The sequence below is a fragment of the Vicugna pacos genome, chromosome 14 (genome assembly GCF_048564905.1).
Source record: "Vicugna pacos chromosome 14, VicPac4, whole genome shotgun sequence".
Classification (NCBI taxonomy): Eukaryota; Metazoa; Chordata; class Mammalia; order Artiodactyla; family Camelidae; genus Vicugna; species Vicugna pacos.
In genome coordinates this window covers 4944602-4965008 of record NC_133000.1, presented here as the reverse complement: position 1 = coordinate 4965008, position 20407 = coordinate 4944602, and the positions used below count along the sequence as shown (strand labels likewise).

The 20407-nt window shown below is 42.9% G+C and overlaps 1 protein-coding gene across 3 annotated transcripts; it reads left to right on the top strand.

Annotated features, from left to right (window-relative positions):
• The first annotated feature begins 2844 nt into the window (after window positions 1-2844).
• Window positions 2845-19893, top strand: SLC46A3 (solute carrier family 46 member 3). Of its 3 annotated transcripts, none has more exons than XM_015243321.3 (7): window positions 2845-3087; window positions 3187-3338; window positions 3814-4027; window positions 9219-10089; window positions 11589-11672; window positions 16530-16686; window positions 18696-19893. In XM_015243321.3, the coding sequence occupies exons 3-7, from the start codon at window positions 3839-3841 to the stop codon at window positions 18778-18780; spliced, it is 1386 nt and encodes a 461-aa protein (XP_015098807.1). In that variant the 5' UTR covers window positions 2845-3087; window positions 3187-3338; window positions 3814-3838; the 3' UTR covers window positions 18781-19893. The 3 variants fall into 3 exon arrangements, with proteins under 3 accessions (XP_015098807.1, XP_015098808.1, XP_072832161.1); XM_015243322.3 differs by having other exon boundaries at window positions 3163-3338; XM_072976060.1 differs by lacking the exon at window positions 3187-3338 and having other exon boundaries at window positions 2845-3140.
• The last annotated feature ends 514 nt before the right edge of the window (window positions 19894-20407 follow it).

The window sequence follows — 20407 nt, the reverse complement described above, 5'->3', positions numbered from 1 at the left end:
CCAGTTTGAAGCAGAGGCCAGGTTCTTCTCCATTACTTCTCAAACACAGTAGTATGTGTGTCTGATCAAGCAAGATTTAGCTTCATATACAAAGATTCCTGAATACCCACCAAGTGTCAGACCCCATTCTAGGAGCTTCACATGTATCTTATTTCACCCGCTGTGGTGGAAATGAAGCCACATTTAAGTGACTACACAAATCAGGTTTGAGCTTCCATCCTGACTGTGAGACGTCCACTCACCATTCTCTGAGCTCTCCTTTCCTTAGACAATAAGACACCCTCAAAGGGCTTACGTCATCCAAATGAGTCGGTTTTGTTTAACATTTCTGCTGCGCAGAAAAGAAATTGAGGAGTCTGATGTGACTGCCTAGGTTCCAACTTCTGCTCTGGTGAGGCTGATGCAGAAAACAGGAAGTCTGGCTCTTGGGTCCCAGGGCTGAAGGCCTCCCCACTGAGACAGTGCTGCACAGACCAGGGGCGTAACCCAGGGTAGCAATGGCTATTCCACGCCACAGGAGACTGGGTTCCCAGTACAACTCTACTGACAGATACTTTTATTTACAGATAATCTATTTCTCTTAAGGAACCTCAAGGTCCAAGGAGGTGGATCAGGACAGGGTGCAGCATCGTTACTCTGTTCCTGACTGACCTTCCCCTAAGACAAGAGAGGCCCTGAGGCTGGGCCTGTTGTACCAGCCTAGCTCTCTCACTCCATCAACACCACCACCATCACCACCATCACGGAGATGTTCTTCTTGAGGGCCATTTTGTACATTTCTGACCACTTATCTTACTTAGGACCATCCCAATACCTCAGAAGTGTTAGAATGACTTGAAATCCCATAGGGAAAGTGTCAGGATTTCTGATTTACCAGGGAAATCCTTGGTCTCTTTGCGTATTTGCCCACCTCCTCTCCAAACTTTACATTCACTAGTGGGCTGATGATAAGACAAAGCCCCCAACCTTAGCCAAGCTGACAAAGAGCTATTCAGCTCAACTGCTCTAGGTCCGGAGGCCCACTTGCCTTAGAGCCACACACCTAAAAGAGGTATAAATAATATCAATTATATTCATGACATAAAAGCTACAGCATTTGGCAGTCTAAAAGCCAGGTATGATTCCCAGGTCTCTGACTTTGCTGATTGGACAGGTGATGTCATTGGTTGAAATGGGGATTTCTGGAGGGAACTGGTATATGTTCCGGACATTTAAAATGATGTAGTGGTTTTGTAAAATACTCATGGGGAAGTTCTGTGTGTCAAGTTCAAGAGAAGCGCAAGAGCTTTCGATTTGGGAGTGATGGGTATACTAGTGGTCGTTGGTCACAAGCATGGATGTGACTGACTGGGGAGAGGAGGGGGCTGAGAAGGAACCTGAGGAACAGGACCACTGGAGAAGCAAGCTCACAGAGGAAACTGAGGAGCTCTCAGGGTAACAGAAAGATCAAGTTGTGTCATGGAACCCAAAGGGAGAAAACATTTCAAGAAGGATGAACTTGTTCAATAGAATCCAAGGCAGCAGAGGTCAAAAAAGACAAGGGTTGAAGTCAGGTTATGAATTTCTCAGCTAGATAAGACCTATCCAGGTCTGTTTTGGAATATTTTTGACCAAGGTCATATGATCAGATTGCATTCTGTTTCAACAATTTGTGCTTGGAGTTGTACAATTAAACTCGTCTGAGCACAGTATGGACAATCACCTACTAAATAGTCATTGCTTAGTATAACTAAGGTCTTTCCATGACATCCTACTTTGCTGATAGTATCAGAAGCTTAAAAGCCACTTTTCTTCTTGAAACTAACAAAATCTAGCAGCTACTCCATTCTGTTTTGGTTTTGCCACTTGAATATGGCACTGCCCAATACAGGACACATTCTTTTGAGATGAGTATGTCTATTCAAGTGTCCGGTGATGACTCAATTCTCCCCCACTTTTTACAGAACTACTATGAAAACATTTTGAAGCATGATGTGACATCCTTTGGTCTTCATTTGGCTTGGGCATTTATATATTTAGTCCACTTCTTTTCTCTTTATCCTGACATTTTGTAAAGTACTTCTACTTGGAGCCAATATGATCATAAACAGAAATACAAACACAAGTGTCAGTATTTGACTATAAGACAATTCAGAATAGGCTTATGTTACAATTTGTAAGTCATTAAACTGAAAACATAAAATTTCAAAATCCTCCTGGAGACCCCTGCCCCGGAAAATACAGCTTTTGATCCCTGTTTTCCCATGTATGCATTCCTCTTCGTTACAAGAAGTAGCAAACCCAGCTGTTCATCTTCAGGTGTGTTGCCGGTGGACTCCCTGGAGAGCTTGTATCCCACCTTTGCTCCAGGGCTACGGCTGTATGTGCACCTCGAGTGTTTCATTACAGCAATCCTGTAAGATTGTTACTCCTACTTGACAGATAAACGGAGGTTCATAGGGACGAAATAATTTGCCCAAGGTTACACCAACAGGAAGAGCCAGTGACCAGTCCAGACCCCGGCGAACTCTGTCAAGAGCACTCTCTCTCCGGCACCTTCCATGGGCCTCCCCACCCTGTCCCCGTCTTCTGCGTTTCTCGGGGCACCTGCTCAGCCCACCGGCGTGCTACAGGGAGCTGCACTCTAAAACGTTACTTCTGCAACAAATCTCCCGTGTACTTCTGTGAAAAACGATATTCCGACCCAGGAACGCTCTCTAACCGCAGAGTCCTTGAACTAGACCTGGATTGCGCGCCGATCCGCAGGGGCCTCCGGGGGAGGGGCGGGTTCACAAGAGTGACATTGGAGCGGACCAATCCCCGTGGAGGCGCCGGCAAAGGGCCCAATCACAGGAGAGCCAGGGAGGATGGTGACAACCCAGGCGGCCGGGGACCCGCACCCCAGAGGCCCGCCTCCTGGACCCGCAGGGATCCTCGGCTGGCGGGGGCTGAGTCACGGAGGAGCGCAGGCCGGGCCGCGGACCCAGGGAGCAGCTGCCCCGCGCGCAGGCACCGCCGGGGCTCACCGGGGCCGAGGCCGCAGGGACCAGCAGGAGCCGAGCCAGTGCTGCGCCGTGAACCGCCGCCGTTGTCACTCTGGACGCGGAAGTGCGCTTTCCTTGGTTTGCTTTAAATTAAGTGCTTGAAGTTCCTCGTTCTAGGTATTTATTTGGTCGAATTCAGCGGAATTTCCCCTCCCTGTCCCAGCGCGGCGGTGCAGCCCCAGCCTCCAGGAGCACTTGCTGCCCCGAGGCGCCGCTGGCGCAGGGCAGCCCCTCAAGGGAGACAGCCCCCGAGACTCCGCGCCCCGAAAATGGTCAGACCCGCGCCTAGCCTGGCAGGAAGACTGTGACCGTGGGGTGAGTTAAATAAATAAATAAACCCTTTCGATAGGGAGGTGTTATTTAAAGGCCCCTTCCTGTTCACGGTTCACAAGCCCCAAAATAACAATAACAAATAGTTGCGCAGTTGTCGTGTCCCCAGAGTAACCTCCCTGTTTCCTTTATGAAAACCGGCTGGGTTTACAATGTGGGGGTTGTAGTGTGATCGTTGCACAGCCAAAATCGGAGACAACTTATTAAGACTATTTTAAAGAGCCATCTTAAAGGCAGATTGAGTCCTAAAAGATCCCAGTCTTTAAAATGGGAAGCATGACCATCTCAGGTTTCCTGAGTTCTCTGTTCCGAACTAAAAGTTCTTAGGACGGGCTTAATGCTTTCTGTTCCCTAGTTTGCTTGTTTACGCCACAAAATTCCTCCAACTTCCTCATCGTGAAAATCTAGCCTCTCAGATAAGAGTGTAAATGATTCTCTCTCCCCTTTTCGTTTTTAATAGAATTCCAGCCACCTACCCAAGCAACATGCAGATTTTATTTGTGGAGCCTGCCATTTGCCTCAGTGCATTTGCCATGTCTTTGGCTGCTCCACTGACAACACAATATGTGTACCGGAGAATATGGGAGGAAACAGGCAACTACAGTATTGCACCGGATAGCAATATTTCTGAGTGTGCAAAAAACAAAAGCAGCCCGATTTTTGCGTTTCAGGAGGTAAGAAATTTAAATATCCCTAAAATGTAATGAGAAGGGAATGTACAACGGGTTTTAAATGACAGAGGACATGGCACTCATCGTACCTGTATCTCTCTTGAGTCACCCTGTTAGAACCCCCGAGTCCCAAACCAAGAGACTTTGTTCAGTTCTCATTCTGTCTGAAGCCTCCTGACACCTCTAATCTGCCTCTTCTACTTAAAACCCCTTCGTCTTCTGTGACACTGGCTCTTCGCCTTTCTCTGAGAAGATCGCAGCCCAGTCTCATCTCCTCTGTGGCTATCTCCTTCCTCCTTCCCCCACAAAAGGCCTGAAAGTTGGACCAGAGCAGGCTGGAGTGAGTACTAGGTGGACGGGGACAGGGTGAGATGGTTCCTGCCTTTCCCTTGCCGGCTGCCTCCCCACCCCCTTCCACTGCCCATGCGTGACCCAGTTTTCAGTGACCTCGGAAAATAGCCTATCCCTGAAGACTGGGCCCTGGCGCCAGGGCCTGTCATGGGGTGGGGGTGGCATTTGTCATCCATCGTTTGATGTTATCAAATCAGCTTTGACCAGGTGCTGAGGAGCAGCTGTGTGAGGAAAGCGGGGGTGGACAGCTCTCATTTTTGCTCTGAGGACACGGAAAATGTTCAGCCAGATATTACAGAGCCTTTCCTTCTCCCTTCCTGCCTCGTCCCCCAGTTTTTCTTTTGTTGAAAACAGGAGCTACATTACCAGTCCCCTGTTCCCTTAGGCAGGTTTTAACAGAGTCTACCAAAGCAGAGGCGAGAGCGTCCACACTGGGACATTTCCCCCCAACAATGCCTCATAGGCAAACCACACTTATGACCTTTGAACTCTTCCCCTTGGGCATATTTTGTGATGGTAAATACCAAAAAGCAGCTGCTGCTGCTTCCCCAAAAGATGAAGAGAGTTTAAGGGGCTCTCAGTCACCTGCGTCCATGGAGAAAAGAACAGACTACTTCTCAGCAGCCATGCAGATGTCATGGTTCTGCCTACAGAGAGGTCATAAAGATAGAAGGGCCAAGGGTCTCTCCTCTTGGTTTTGCCTCCTTCAGGAATGTTTCCTATCACATGTATGTCATTCCCAGGGAGTGAGAAGGTTCCAGAGGCTCATCAGTCTCTCATTTGATTCTGTGCATTCCTGCCCCAGGCTCCTGAGAGCAGTGGGAGGGACAGAGGAGGAGAGGACTCGAGTGCCTGGAAAAGTTGGCTGCCCTCGCCCTCTGCAGTGAGGGGAGACAGGCCTTGGTCCAGCCACCTTGGTGACCTCTGTGATGTGCAGGTGATGAGTACTGGTCCCTCCTCCAGCCTGACCCAGCTGCTGAGAGCCCCCCTCCCTGCCCTCACCCAGAGCAGTGGTCTCATTTTGAAAATTTTTGCCAAATTTTTAATTGACTGACTATTGTTTCATTGGATTAATATCAAGAAAACATACTCCCCTAGATCCTTTGTCTTAAAGTTGGTGCTCGAGAGCTTCAGGGGCTTTTTCTCAGACTGGGGAACTAAAAACCACCCCACCCACAACAGGGGCAGCCACGGCGGCCCACTCACCCGTGCCCCTAGGACAGTGACCACTTCCTTCTGGTCCCTTCCCTGGATCCTGTCCCTGCTCAGCTTCTCAGAGAATATTCTCCCCCCTTTAAACCCAAGAACAAATGCTCTCTGTTCTCTGAGCTTCCATCTCAATTCCCAGCTCTCCTGGATGGGTTCTGGCCAAAACAAGTACACACATTTACATACGTACTGCAATGCAAGATGGTGTTATGCATGTCAGGGTAAACAAACTGAGAAATTTCACTTATATTTAACATTTTGAAAGTCTATTTGGATGAAAGTCTTATTTTTCAACCCATTGGGGGTTAAGCTATATGTAATATATATTCATTTAAATATTTATCTAACCTATTTTTCAAATCTTCATGTTTTCTGAGCCCTGTGCCTATAAGATGCACCTACATACTTCTCTTGGGCGATGAGATTAATCTCTAAAAGGCCTCTCAAACTGGCGAAGCTGTGGAAGGAAACTCTTGGCTGAGGGGGGAGACGTAGGGATTCTAGGACATCTGTTGACGATTGTGGAGGAAGGGATTTTTGAAGCCCCTTACTGTTCCCTCAGTCCCTTGTAAGTGACTGGTTTTGAAGTGTTACATTGGCCACTGTGGCCTGTTCTCTTCAGGCAGCTTTCAAGGTCGGCACTCTGCTATGGAGGGGGCAGCTTAGGGTCACCCAACAGATCACAAAGTTGTTCTTGCTCAGGAACTTATATATAAACCTTTTAATAACTGACACAATCCCTTGTAACCAGCAGATAAAGGATACTTTCTACTCAATTGGAATATACACATTGTAGCCTATGAAATTGTGACTTCTTTAAAATTCCTAATACCTTCCCTTCATCTATCCCTGACTCAGTATGTTGTCATTCTGTTCAAGCCTATAGAGGAAATAGCATGTTTTTAGTCTCATATCTCCCACCTACCCTTATATAACACAGTAACTATAATTCTTCAGAGTTGAGAATATACAGATATACAAGAATTTCTTATGTCTCAACACTGATTTATGATTGAAATGTGCTTTGAATTTGTCTTTGTTAAAATCTGTCTTTTCAAAACAAAGTTCCAGGTGAGGGGAGTGGTCTGTGCAAAAGATTGGGTTGGGATGGTAGTAGGCAGAAAGGAGAAGACGGGACCTGGGGGGAAGCACTGAAGTGGGAGGAGGAACCCCAAACTAGGACATCTCATTGAGAAGCTCATTAAAAGATAACTGTTTCATGTACTTGTTTCTTCAGTAAATATTTACTTATGGCTTCTATATCTGTAGGAGATATAAAATGTGCTCAGGAGATCCGATCAAGTAGAAAAGGAACAGCCGAAACTGACTAAGCACTGACTACGCACCAGGGCCCTGCGCAGAGCACCTTATGTTACCTCCAGTTTAAGTGTCCTGACAGCCTGTAAGATAGGGACTGCTGTCATCCCCTCTTTTCAGATGAAGAAGCTATAGCGATGAGCCTGCAAGTTACAGAGCCTGTTTTAGGTGATGATTCGATCATTCAATCGGTCAATCTACTGAGCAGCTACCCTGGAAGCACTGTTCTTGGAGCTGGCGACACTGTGGTGAAGGAGATAAGGTTCCAACCCCCAGAGCTTAGGTCGTAGTAGAGAAGTCATGCAATGTACGGGTCAATTAAAATATCACGTCCTAACTGACCGCACTTCAATTAAAAAAAGAGAAAGAGAGAGAGAGAAATGTATTATCATGTCCTGTCGAGGAGTAGTGAGTCCCTAAGGAAAAACACGCAGGACGAGGGGCTAGAGCACTGGGTCGGGGGCAGTGGGACTGCTTTGGATTGAGTGATGGTCATGGAGGCCCCCTCTAAGGAGGTGACTTTGAACTGAGGACGTGGGCTGTGTGATAGACAGTCAGGAGAAACAGCGAGCACAGAATCAGAAGGAGCGTGGAGGTCTGAGGAAGGGCGAGGAGTCTGGATTCATTCCAGCGTAAGGAAAGCCACTGGGGATTTTGAGCAGAGGAGCGACCTGAGCTGATGTGTGTTTTTAAAGATCACTGGAATTGCTGTGTACAGAACTGACAGGATTTGAATCCAGATTCGTCTGACTCCAGAGCTCAAGCTCAGTACAAAAAAGTGCAGTCAGGGAATGGTAACGTCGTATGAGAAGCTTCAGAGGCAGGAGCGATTACATCTGTTAGGGAATTTCAAGGAAATCCAAGTGGGACTTGACCACGGACTGTGCCTGGAACACAGACCGTATCTGGGGAGCGAGTGGGAATAATGCTGAAGAGTGAGCTCGGGCCCCATCTTGGGCCTTAAACACGAGACTGCAGAGCATGGACTTTCTCTGGCAGGCAGTGGGGAGAGACTGCAACAGGGGAAAGACATAGTGGGCCTTGCAAGATGCTCCCAGCTTTAGAGTATGATCGGCCAAGTGGTAAGACTGGCTTTATACTCTGAACTGAACAATGAGCCCAGTTAGATGCCAGAGTGGTCCAGGTGAGAACCAGTGGGAGCTGTCCTTCAAGTGGCAACTAAGGACCATCAAGAAGGTAAAGGGCGTGAGAAACGCTGGGGTTACAGGAGAGACCGTGCAGGGGGCCATGGACGAAGGGAAAGGCTAGAAGCAAAGACAACTGAAGTTTTGAGTCTGAGTGACTAGAACATTTCCTGGCAACAGGGAATTGTTTGAGTTATATAAATACACAAAAATAAAAATAGGCTCACTATTTTAAATAACTATTAATTCATTATTTGATATTTTGCGGTTCATCAGGTTTTTAGGGTGCTTCCTAAATATTACACGAATAAATCTTTTTTAAAAATGAGTTTAGTAATCCCTGTCATAAAAACAGCACATATGCTTTATATAAAGTTTGGAAAATACAAGGGAAGTGGCAAGAAGAAAATGCTTTTAAATCACCCCAAACACCTCCCATCAAATAACTAGTGTAATGATGGTTACATCTGCCGAACTGTGTGGACGCCGTTGTTTTGGTCCCTAGGGAAACTGAGTGTCTCTCACTCCTTAGTTCATGGCACGCCACCATCTTTAGTCAATTAGTCAGTTCAAAGCTCCTCTTTGGGTTTTATCTTTTTTTTGGTTTCATCTTAATTTTTAGCAAATAAAGGAATAAGTTTCTCCCTAATCCATCTTTGGAGATACATGTAAAAAGGGCAACCGGCTCTTCCAAAATAAAGGTCTGTCAACTATGACATTTACATGTGATATAATTCCCCTTGCGAGTAGACAGAAAGGTGTATCATGAGAAGGGGTATTATTGCTCTTGCTTTAGAACAGTGGTCATGATCTCTTAGTGCTAACTGTTCACAGAAGAAAGAGAAGTCATTACATTGCCAGTCCCCGAGGCATTGGGTTCTGTGGATGCTCTGTGTAAGACAGACATACACCAATACACACATTTTTCTTTTAATGGATTAATGCCCCTCCATGGTACTTGAATATCATGACTGAGCATTGATGATTATAGCACCTCTTGATATTTGCTTTGTGAACTGGATGAAGACTGAAGCTGTATCAGCCCATGCACCAGAGATTCCCCATCCCTGACCTACTGGCTGTATCAAGACAAGCATGCACCATGGTATTTTTAGGCACATTGTGTAAGCCTCTGTAAACACTTTGTCTTTTTTTTTTTTATCTCTTTGCAGGAAGTTCAGAAAAAAGTGTCTCTTTTTAATCTTCAGATGGACATGAGTGGGTTAATTCCTGGTCTTGTGTCTACATTCATTCTTCTGTCTCACAGTGACCGGCGAGGACGAAAATTCCCTTTGGTTCTGTCTTCTGTGGGTGTGCTTGTAACCAGTGTTTGGCTCTGTCTGCTCTCCTATTTTGCTTTTCCATACCAGCTTTTGATTGCATCTACTTTTATTGGCGCACTTTGTGGCAATTCCACCACATTTTTGGGAGCCTCTTTTGCCTACATAGTTGATCAATGTAAAGAACAGAAACAAAGAACAATTCGAATAGCTGTAATTGACTTCCTGCTTGGAATCGTCACTGGATTAACAGCATTGTCTTCTGGCTATTTTATTAGAGAACTAGGTTTTGTGTGGTCATTTTTAATGATTGCTGTGGCTCTTACTGTTAACTTGCTTTATATTTTATTTTTCCTTGATGATTCAATGAAACAGTCTTCCTCTCAGAATGTTTCTATATCATGCACTGAAGGCTTTAAAAACCTATTTTACCAAACTTACATGCTTTTTAAAAATGCTTCTGGGGAGCAACGGTCTTTGCTCTGTTTGTTGATTTTTACGATGATCACTTATTTTTTCGTGATAATCGGCATTTCCCCCATTTTTATTCTTTATGAATTGAATTCTCCACTCTGCTGGGATGAAGTTTTAATAGGTTATGGATCAGCTTTGGGCAGTATCTCTTTTTTGAGCAGCTTCCTAGGAATATGGCTTTTTTCTTACTGCATGGAAGACATTCACATGACTTTCATTGGAATTTTTACCACCATGGTGGGAATGGCTATGACTGCTTTTGCCAGAACAACACTGATGATGTTTTTAGGTGAGTTACAAATGCAGCCTAAAAGTAAAGGGGTATTTGATATTTATATAAAATGGATTTAGTCTGTTGGGTGAGAAACTAATATGAAATTCTTGATTTAATACATTCTAGTTCAATTAAAGGTACTTTGTTAAAAGCTAGTTTGACAGAAGCTAAAAATCAGTTTACTTAAAAAAAAAAAGTAATTCACTAAATAACCACAATTTTCCAAATTTGTGTATTTGCCAAAAATTGTCTTGAGGAACATTCTTCATGTGAATCAGTTCTGTAATATAGCTTTCACTAACTTAAATATTTCTTAAAATGCTGATAAGAAGGCTACTTTACATAAAAAATTTTAAAGGCAATTATGTAAAGTAACTCAAAAGATTTATAAGGAAAATATTTATTGACTATATTCAAGAAGATTTTGCAAATTGATCTTTCAGCAGATTGGCCATTTCATGAATTGGCTTTTGATGAATCACTTTTTGGTAAACTGACTGCCTCCTTAACTGCCTGCCTCATAAGTGGCTTTTGCAGGGCTTAAGCGGAATACTGCATTTGAAAGGGTTAAGGGATCTGTAACCCTGTAAGGGATCTGGAGCCTCAGGAAAGGTCCGGTTTAGTTTTTTCTTATTTTTTCTACAAAGGCAATATTAATCCTTGCTACCTTGCAGGGAAGCAGGATGAGCAAACAGAATTGGGCTTAATTTCTGTCTATAGTACTAGGTGATCTTGGGCAAGTTACTTAACTACTCTGAGCCCTTATTTTTCATCTATAAAATGGGCGTAGTAGTACTTAATTCAGAGGGTTATAATGAATATCAGAGGAGATAACTGTAAATCACTTAGCACAGTTCCGAGTATTCAGTAAATGCCATGTAATCCCCCCCATCTCCCTTGGAGCTGCCAAGGCCAAGTACGTTAACGTATGTGAAAACACACAAAACTTCAAAGTGATCTGCAAATGTAATATCTTACTATCTTGTCATATAACTAAAAATGCTACTGACTATTAAGAATCATAATTTAAGAGCAGAGGAGATTTGTGTTCATGAAATTATTCAGCCACAGAGATGAATAAGCAAGCAGATAAGGAACCAACTTATCAATATAATAAAAGAATGCTAACACTAAGAATGCCAAGTCTGAAAGTGCAAAAATATAAAGTAGAAAATGAATTAATAGTCTCAACCTGCTAAACACGAGGCTGCTATTATAACCAGGGAAGTCGATGGATTTCAGTTAGCAGGTCATACAGCTCTGGACTACAACTTGCATGAGCTCTTGCTCTCTGCACTGGGATAAGAATTTGAGAGGAAACTAACCTTAAACTGACCTGTCTATAGTCTATCTTAATTCATCACACAGAATTCTACCGTTAAGTAACTCAGCCATTAGATGCAATGAGTGATGCTTATAGGAAATGCAGTATTTAGAGAGAAAAGTATTTCGCCTTTGAAACGGACCCGTACTTTTCCGATTCAGCCAGTAATTTCCGACTGTTCCCCTCCCAGTCAGGCTGCCGTTCCTTTTCACTGTCGTGCCGCTCTCTGTTCTACGGTCCATGATGACAAAAGTGGTGCGTCCTACTGAGCAAGGTGAGTGTCATCTGCTTAAGGAATGGAATAAATCTGTGATCCGTACCAACTCGCATCTGTGTGCCATCCGTGTTTGACTCTTCAGAATATTCTACACCCCTTTTCCTGCTCAGAACTCCTTTTGAATTAAGTGGTAAAGTCTGCATTAGGGAAAGGCGTATATTCAGGCAAGGGGACCCCTGCCCAGGGCCTCATGCTTTAGAGGGCTTCCTCTGGACATGACCCTTTCTGAGCAGAATGGAGCAGGGGGTAGCACACAATGTGGGTGGGCTGCAGCCTGCAGGATGGGGACCAGGGGGTGACAGCTGGCTTTCTCAGGGCTGTCATGTTCCTACAGAGAACTCTAAAAAGTCTGAGAATTCTAAGTTTGTGTCTGACCTTCCAAAGCATTAGAAAGGTATATCTCTCAGAGTCGGGACATAGACCATATCTCAGTTAACTGTTATTCAGAGTTATAATTTTTAAGTACTTAGAGTATAATTTGTAGGCCTCTAATTATATCCTTACACTGGACCTCACAAACGACAGAGCTGGGCCTGAGTCAGAGCCCTAACCAAAACAGGATCCCCTGAGCTGCTTCAATCGAGAGACTTGAATGGAGGGCAGCACAGAGGAGAGGATGGCCCAACAGGGAGGGAGCAGAGAAGAAACTAGCAGGGAGGTCCCCGTCGTGTAACCCGAGGGGTCAGCCTCCCAAGCACAGAGCAGGACACAGAAGAGCCAACGGCTGATGGGGCGGGCAGAGAACAACCAGTACAGACGGAAACCAGTAGTAAGGCCTCCAGTTAGAACTAGTCATCAGCTGCACGTCAGGCACATGGGGTTGTCTTCCTTTGCTTTGATCATATGAATATTATTAGAACCTTGGAGCTTTCTTTTGTTCCGTGTCTTAGCCTGATGCAAATGTTCATACTAATTGTTTATGAATAATTCATAATTATGCTTTTGTATTTCTGGCACTTTAATAAACACTAGGGAAGACTACATAATGCAATACATTTTAAAAACAGTATTTCTTGATTCTTTTCCACTCATAAGATGCAGCTGTATATTCACACAGCTGTTCATAGACTGTGTGATGAAGATTAACTGGAAAACCACTTAAGAATATAAAAAATAGTATGGAAAAATCTACCTGCTTCCTCGGATCATGCAGTGGTCTCTTAGATATGACACTAAAACTACAACAACAAAAGAAAAAGTACATAAATTGGACTTTATCCAAATTAAAAAATGTTAGACTTCAAAAGACACCATCAAGGAAGTGAAAAGACAGTCCAGAGAATGGGAGAATATATTTGCAAATCATATGTCTGATAAGGAATGTGTATCCAAAATATATAAGAACTATTAAAAGTCAACAGTAAAAAAGACAACCAAATTAAAAAATGAACAAAGGATTTGAATGACATCTCTCCAAAGATGTACAAATGGCCAACAAGCACATGAGAAAATAGGGAAATGCAAATTAAAACTACAACGAGACCCACTAAGGGCTGAATGAAAGAGACAGACCATACGAAGTGTTGGTGAGGATGTGGAGAAACTGGAACCCTCATACACTGCAGTGGGATTGTAAAATAATGCAGCCATTTCACAAAACAGTTTGGTAACACCTCAGAAAATTAAACAGAGTTACCTGGTGACTTGGCAAGTTCCACTTATAGGTATATACCAAAGAGAAATGAAAACCCATGTCCACACAAAATCTTGTACACAGATATTCCTAGCAGCATTATTTATAACAGCCAAAAAGTATAAACAATGCAAATGTCCGTGAACTGATGAACAGATAAACAAAATGAGCTATGTCTGTCCACTGGAATATGATTTCGCAATAAAAAGAAATGAAGTACTGATAAACCCTACAACAGGGATGAACCTTGAAATCATTAGGCTAGATGAATGAAGCTAGTCACAGAAGGCCACATATTATCATACAAATATGATTCCATTTATACAAAATGTCCAGAAAAGGCAAATCCATACAGACAGAAATTGGATTAGTGTTTGTCAGGGGCTGGGCAGAAGGGGAGTGAGTGCTAATGGGCACAGAGTTTCTGGGTGATGAAAATCTTCTAAAATTAGACAGTGATGATGGCTGCCCAACTCTGAACACAGAAAGAACCACTGAACTGTACAATTTAAAAGGGTGAGTTTTATGGTATGTAAATTCTATCTCAATAAAGCTATTCAGGGAAAAAAGAAAAATCTACCTGCTTTTCCTTAGAGCTAAAACAGACTTGTCAGAATGTATCATTTATTTTTATTTATATTTGGTTTAGTTTAGTTTCTCTATAAAGGCTTTCTTAAAAGTCATTTATTTCATACTGTTAAATACAGTGACATTTAAAAATGTTTAGTTTACAGTTCGGCATTTCTTATTCTGAACTGCGGTAACTGGACTGTGATCCCATTGCTCTAGTATAGCTCACTCCCTTTGTTCTTAACTGCAAATGAAGAAATCCTTTTGATGGTATTAAAATTCACATAACTGAATATATTTCCATTTATCATTTTTTTAAATTTTGTTTTTCATTTTTCTTTTTTAATTTTGGGGGGGTATTTAGATTTATTTATTAATGGAGGTACTGGGGATTGAACCCAGGACCTCGTGCATGTTAAGCACGCAGTCTACCACTGAGCTGTACCCTCCCCTCATCGTTATTTTTTTAATGGATAATTTTTGTGACACATTAGGTACCTTAAAATAATCAGAGGAGAAAGGAAATGCTACAGAGGTCTTCAGATGCCTCCCCGTCTCCTCTCTCCGAAAGGGGAGTAAAGTGACTTGGCAATTATTTTGAAATCTCTGTGCTCCACACAGCTGTGTAACTCTTGGCCAGGGCCACCCCAGACTTCCTCTTGGCTCATCATCACCTGTGTAGTCCTTGAGATTATAAACTGAAACACAGTAAAAACAGACTTGAGTCCTGAGGTCTGTTGGATTTTTTTAAAGTTTAGAAAATAAACTACACTGCACTTGTATTTATTCCAATCTATCCCCAGCAACTATTAAACCAGTTGCCTTGCTCAGAGGAGTTCAGCAGCAAGCTGGAGTGACTTCATAGGAGTAGGGTTATTTGTGTCAGAGCACAGCACTGCCCCACCGAGTTCCCGACAAGGAAGGACGCAAGCCGTCAGGTAACAGGATTAGTACTGCGCAGTCTGTCCTCCGTGACCCTGTCCCTGGCTGCAGCAAGGGGTCAGAAATAAAATGAAATGATTATGTTGTTAGACAAGTAAGAGGACACCTTCCCAATTAAACTGACTTACTGTATCATCATAAATCATGGAGGCAGGAAGTCCATACACTACTTGATGATTGATAACTGTGTCCTTGAATGAAGCTTTTATTCATTCATTTGACACACAGATATTAAATGTCTACTATGTGCCAGCACAACTAGGCCCTGGGGACACAGCCGTGAACAAAGCAGATATGTACTTGGCATTGACAGAACTTTCATTCCAGTCAAAAGAAGACACGTTAATGATAACCCAGTATTCTGCAGAGAGATGTGTGTTTTATGAACATGTGTCCTGCTGCTCAATGAAGCATTTGAAGCAATGTGAAGAATACATATAACAGAGTGAAAGTTTAAATAGGTAAAAATCAATACAGTCTAAAAGGTCAAGGGCATGGGGAAGATCAGAGCATAGACATGAAAACCACAACCTAGTTATGAAGGTGACCAAGCTTGCCTTCTCCTTCCTACCAGCCCAATCACAGAATTTACATGATCTGCAGTGTCTGTAAAAAAAAGTGCATTACAGTTCATCCCGGAGAAGTACACTCGGCAAAGCAGGGAACAGGCCCCAGGGCTTACAGACAGTCTGCGGAAACCACTGCAGGAGCCTCATAGAGCTGAAACCAGCCGGCACGTTTTTAGTGATGCAAAGTTTGAAAAGGGGGAAGAAAATTACATCAAAATGACCGGCGAGCTTTTGGAGGTTTAAGTCTTCAGTCAATATGGTCTTAGATTCTAGACAAAACTAAAAACTGTAGAATAATGACTATTCCCCTGGTTGTGAGCCTGCACTGACCACGCAGCCATTTCGGGCTGCCTGGTCAATGCCCCAAGGCCTGCCCTTTCCCACACCCGATGTGGGGCCAGCAGGAAGGACCGCGGACTCCCTCAGAGGGGAGGCGTTGTAGGCAGGTCAGGCAGAAAAAGACGTTTTAAAGAATTACTTAACGTCAAACCATGGCATAATCTTCACTGGAGCACTGGTAGTTACCTACCTAGTTACTTGATGAGTCAAACTTGCAGGAATCTTGTGATGACTGAATTTTTTGTCACTTTGGAAGAGGGATCAAATTCGAACTGCAGGACGTATGATACAATCATCTCTCTTGGCCTGCACCTGTCACTCTTGTTAGATCTGACTTTACGTTTCAAAAGGCCCCTGATGGGACATTGCTCACGGGGAGCCATCCTGCCCTTACAGTGTGTGTCACAGACTAGCACAGGGACCGAGAGGGGACGGTGGCCCCTGGAGCCTCAGGAGCGTTGTGGCTGCGTCTGAGGCTGTGGCAGGGAGGGAAGACATGGCAGGGAGGGGAGATGTGGCAGATTTCACTCGGCTCAGCATCTGGTACCTCTTAGCTTTGCCCTGTTGACACTGGAACTTCGGTGTTTCCAACTCCTCTCACCTCAAGTCCGAGAAGAAGTCCTGACCTCAGTTTCTTCACCCACAAAATGGGTTGCTGAGTTCTCAGGGATTTGAGGGAATAGCTTTCCCTCACAAGCAGCGCCCCTGTGTTTGCACTGTGAGTAAGTTTGCTCCATTATCTGTGTTTGCTGTTGTGCAACTCAGCCTGTTCTTTCTCCCTCCACACCCCAACCCCAACAGGTACCCTGTTTGCTTGTATTGCCTTCTTAGAAACACTTGGCGGAGTCACTGCAGTTTCTACTTTCAATGGAATTTATTCAGCCACCGTGGCCTGGCACAAAGGTTTCGTCTTTCTGCTCTCCGCCGTTCTATTACTAATCCCAGCCATCAGTCTATGGTATGTAATTATTTTTCATCCTTTTATCAAAGGAGAGATGGATTGAGTGAATTCCCTGAACTTGCCAGTACAATTACATAGATCTGTTGAAGTTTTGCCTCCGAATGTACTTTTCTCAAGAACTTTTAGATGTGAAGACATCTGTCAATAATTTTGGAGACTTAGGAAGAAAGAGACAGTGACGTGACCAGCCAGAACTAGAAGACAGACTAGGCTAACCTCTGAGAAGCTACCTCATCTTTAAATATGAACAACTGATGAAATTAGCAGCTAAGAAAAAAAATACATATATATTCGAACTATGATATCCTAGAGTGTAATATTCCCTGAAAGTCAAAGATCAGTACAGGAAGATATATCTTTTTCCCTATATATCAGATATATATTTATACTGTGTGTTTTCCTATCCTCAACATAATTTCAGTAGATCAGGAAGATACACTTTAATATAGATTAAATGACAAGAGCAGAGGGCATACACCGAATATTAAGAATTTTCTTTCCAGAGAGTTGGCTTTTTTTTAATGACTTCCTTTTAAATGTAAATATCCAAATAAATACAAAGTACAAAATTCTATTTGTGAATAGTACATAGAGTAAAAAGATAAGAGGCATAAACTTATGAGAAATATGTATTTCCCCATCTGCCTTTTAATTTAACAAAAAGTGGAAGCCAGTAGAGAAGCAGTTGTGAAGACGCACAAGCAAGTGTATCTGACAGACTCTCTGGGGCCCGGCGCTGAGTGAGAGCTCACCGGTCTGCCTCTGCCGGGCTCTGTCCGGCCCCCATGGCTGCCGCCCAGCACGTGATGGGGGCGGACGGAAGGTGGGGCACGGCGGTCTGGCACCTGCTCTCCCCAGGCAGTAGGGGCCGTGGCTGCGCGGGAGGGAGAACGGCGCCTATCTGCACCGGCGTTAAACTCCCCCGCAGCTGAGAACTCCCTAAGGGGCGGGCCCACGTCCTATTCAGAGTGGGACCTCAGCACACGGGGTCTCGTGGAACACTGATCTGCCTAAGGCGGGCTACAGTAGTAGTTAGGGCTCCTCTGTGGCTGTGCTATTTTTACTCAGTATCTTTTCAAAAAGACTATTCACTGATGGCACTGGCAAAATTAAACTCCATGCTGTGCTAGTGAGCACACGATGAAACCGTCAACCCTGTACCTTGCTGATACTGGTGTCATCAGCATGATCATTTTTGGAAAGCAATTCATGAACGTGTATCAGAAGTTTCAAAAAAAAAGTTCATAGTATTTGAACCAGTGATTCCATTTAGAAACTTACCCTGCGGAAATGGTCAGAAATATCATTTATATTTTAAGAAGTTCATTATGGCAAAAAAAACAAAAAACAAAAAAACTGTCATGACCAAAATGGCCAACGACAGGAAATGGTTAAAAAAAAAGGATGGTGCATACGTATCATGAAAAATGACTTTAATAAGAATTGCATTCTTATTAAAGGAGGTATAAGGATGGGTTATTTTAGTTTTATTCTTCATGTATTTGTAAATATTCTGTTATGAACACATATGACTTTTAATAACTAGAAAAATTAGCACAGAGGGCTAAAAGGTCATTATCCTTTTAATAATGCTTCTAATGTAAATGTAGGTGTCTTCTGAGATTTTTTTAGCCCTACATTATTCAATATTTTTAAAATTAAAATTACATGCTATTTTAATTCTTTCCAGATGTCTTCTTGTCCTAGTTTCAGTTATAAGTATTAAACATGAACTTCAGTAATAGCTTTAGCTGTAACTATTTTGTGTGGCCTGCACAGAGTAGACAGTGGGACAGATGGACATCTTAGGAATCTGGAAGAGAAAGAACTCATGTAGATTTTATTTTCAGAGAGCTATGCGTTAAGAAGTCTGTTGATTCAAAATATCAGTATGTTCCTCCGTTGCATAATTTATTAAAAGCCATGTAATGAGGGAAAAGATGGAACACAGATTATTTATGTATGGCCTTCATCGCAGTTTGTTAATGTCTCATTTGCTCTGGCAGTGCCGTCAAGTGCATCAGCAGGAACGCGGGAAGCCACGTCCTCCTCGTACAAGAAGAACCCAGCGAAGACACTTCAGACAGATGATTAGTTGTGATTCAAAAAAACCCAAATGCACATACCATACACTCTTACTTCTGAAGAATATAAACTAGCTCCACAATCAATACTTCATGAATAATCAATGCTACAAGTCCTTTCTTCTAAGCAGTCAGAGAAATAGTTCCTGGCTCTAGCTTCTTGGAGTACCATGCACTTTGAGCACTTTATGAAGATCATGTGATATATTTCCAACACAGAGAACAAATCTCAAGACACTTACCACTTTGGGACTTAAAAGAAAACAAATTTATTGGTATAAGGCTGGACTAAGAAACTTGATACAATCAAAAGTGATAATCTCCCTGATAAACTCCAGGAGATTGAGATTGTTTGCTTCAGTTTCTTCATCTGCAAAATGGGTTTCTGACCTCTCTCAAGGACTTTAAAGGCATAACTGTTGAAAATTATGATGACTCATTCACTGATAGGAAAAATGATAGAAGTTTTGAATATTTACAATATAGTTTTACCTCTGCTTGGGTAATGCTTTGTTTTATAGAGCCCGCCAAAGTGCTGGTGACAGTCAAAGCTTTCAGTAGATGCAAAAATCTTCAAAAGGGAAGCACTTGAAAGAATCCATGTTTTTACTTTTCCTAGTATGTTTCATCAGTGACACGAATGATAATATTTCTATAAGTAAAACAGAGGTGACTGGAAAAAAAGATAAGTAGTTTCTAAAGAAATTTAAAAACCAAGTAAAAAGCCAATCATGATGTTAAGTGATTAGTATTTACAGAGCCAGTATTCATTCCTTCTTTCAAAAGATATCCATTTCTTCCTGCCTTACACTCACCCTGGGACCGCCAGGGTCCCTGAAAACACCGCATCTTCTCCGGCCTCCTGTCTTAGCACACAGTGTTCCATTTGGCCTTCCTTCCCACCCCCCACCACAAACGTTCAAGTCTCAGCCAAAGCATAGCTTCTGCTTCCCCTGTGTGGCTTTCCACCCGCAGGCCAGCCACCGCGCTCTGTGCGTGCTTCCATCCTAGCGTTTTCCCTTGTCTTGTAAAGTCTGTCTCCCCTACTTGACAATGGGCACCTTGAGGACAGGAACAATCTTCAATTCCTCAATAAATGTTGAACTAAATGACTACAAAATTGTGTTTGCACTTGTAAAAATCATTTAAAGTTATATATTTAATGCATTATGAGAGTAACCAATGATACCATGCCATAGTCATTAAGCCAGCCTTGCAAGTAAACTGAAACCTAGTGCTAGCCCATATGCATTATAAATTGGTTTATAGTATTTTCACAGGTCCTTCAATATCTCCCATCTTCGAAGTTTCCATATGTAATAACACAAATGTCTTGAAGTACACCTACATGATTAACTCCTCTGTAATCTCTTAAAAGTAGAGTCTTCTGTTTCATAGCACTGCTTCCAGCTTTTCCTGTAGGGTAATCAGTGACTGCTTGACTAGCAAGTGGCACTCATAACTTAAAATACCAGAAATTCTTATTTCTAAGACCATTCCTTTTAGGTTTGGCTAATGTCTTATGGCTATTCTTAGATTGACTGATTCACTTTTGTTTTACTTTCTGTTAATGCTCTTCCCAAATGAAAAAAAAAGTACTTTACAGTTTACGAAATGCTTTCCATATCAACTTA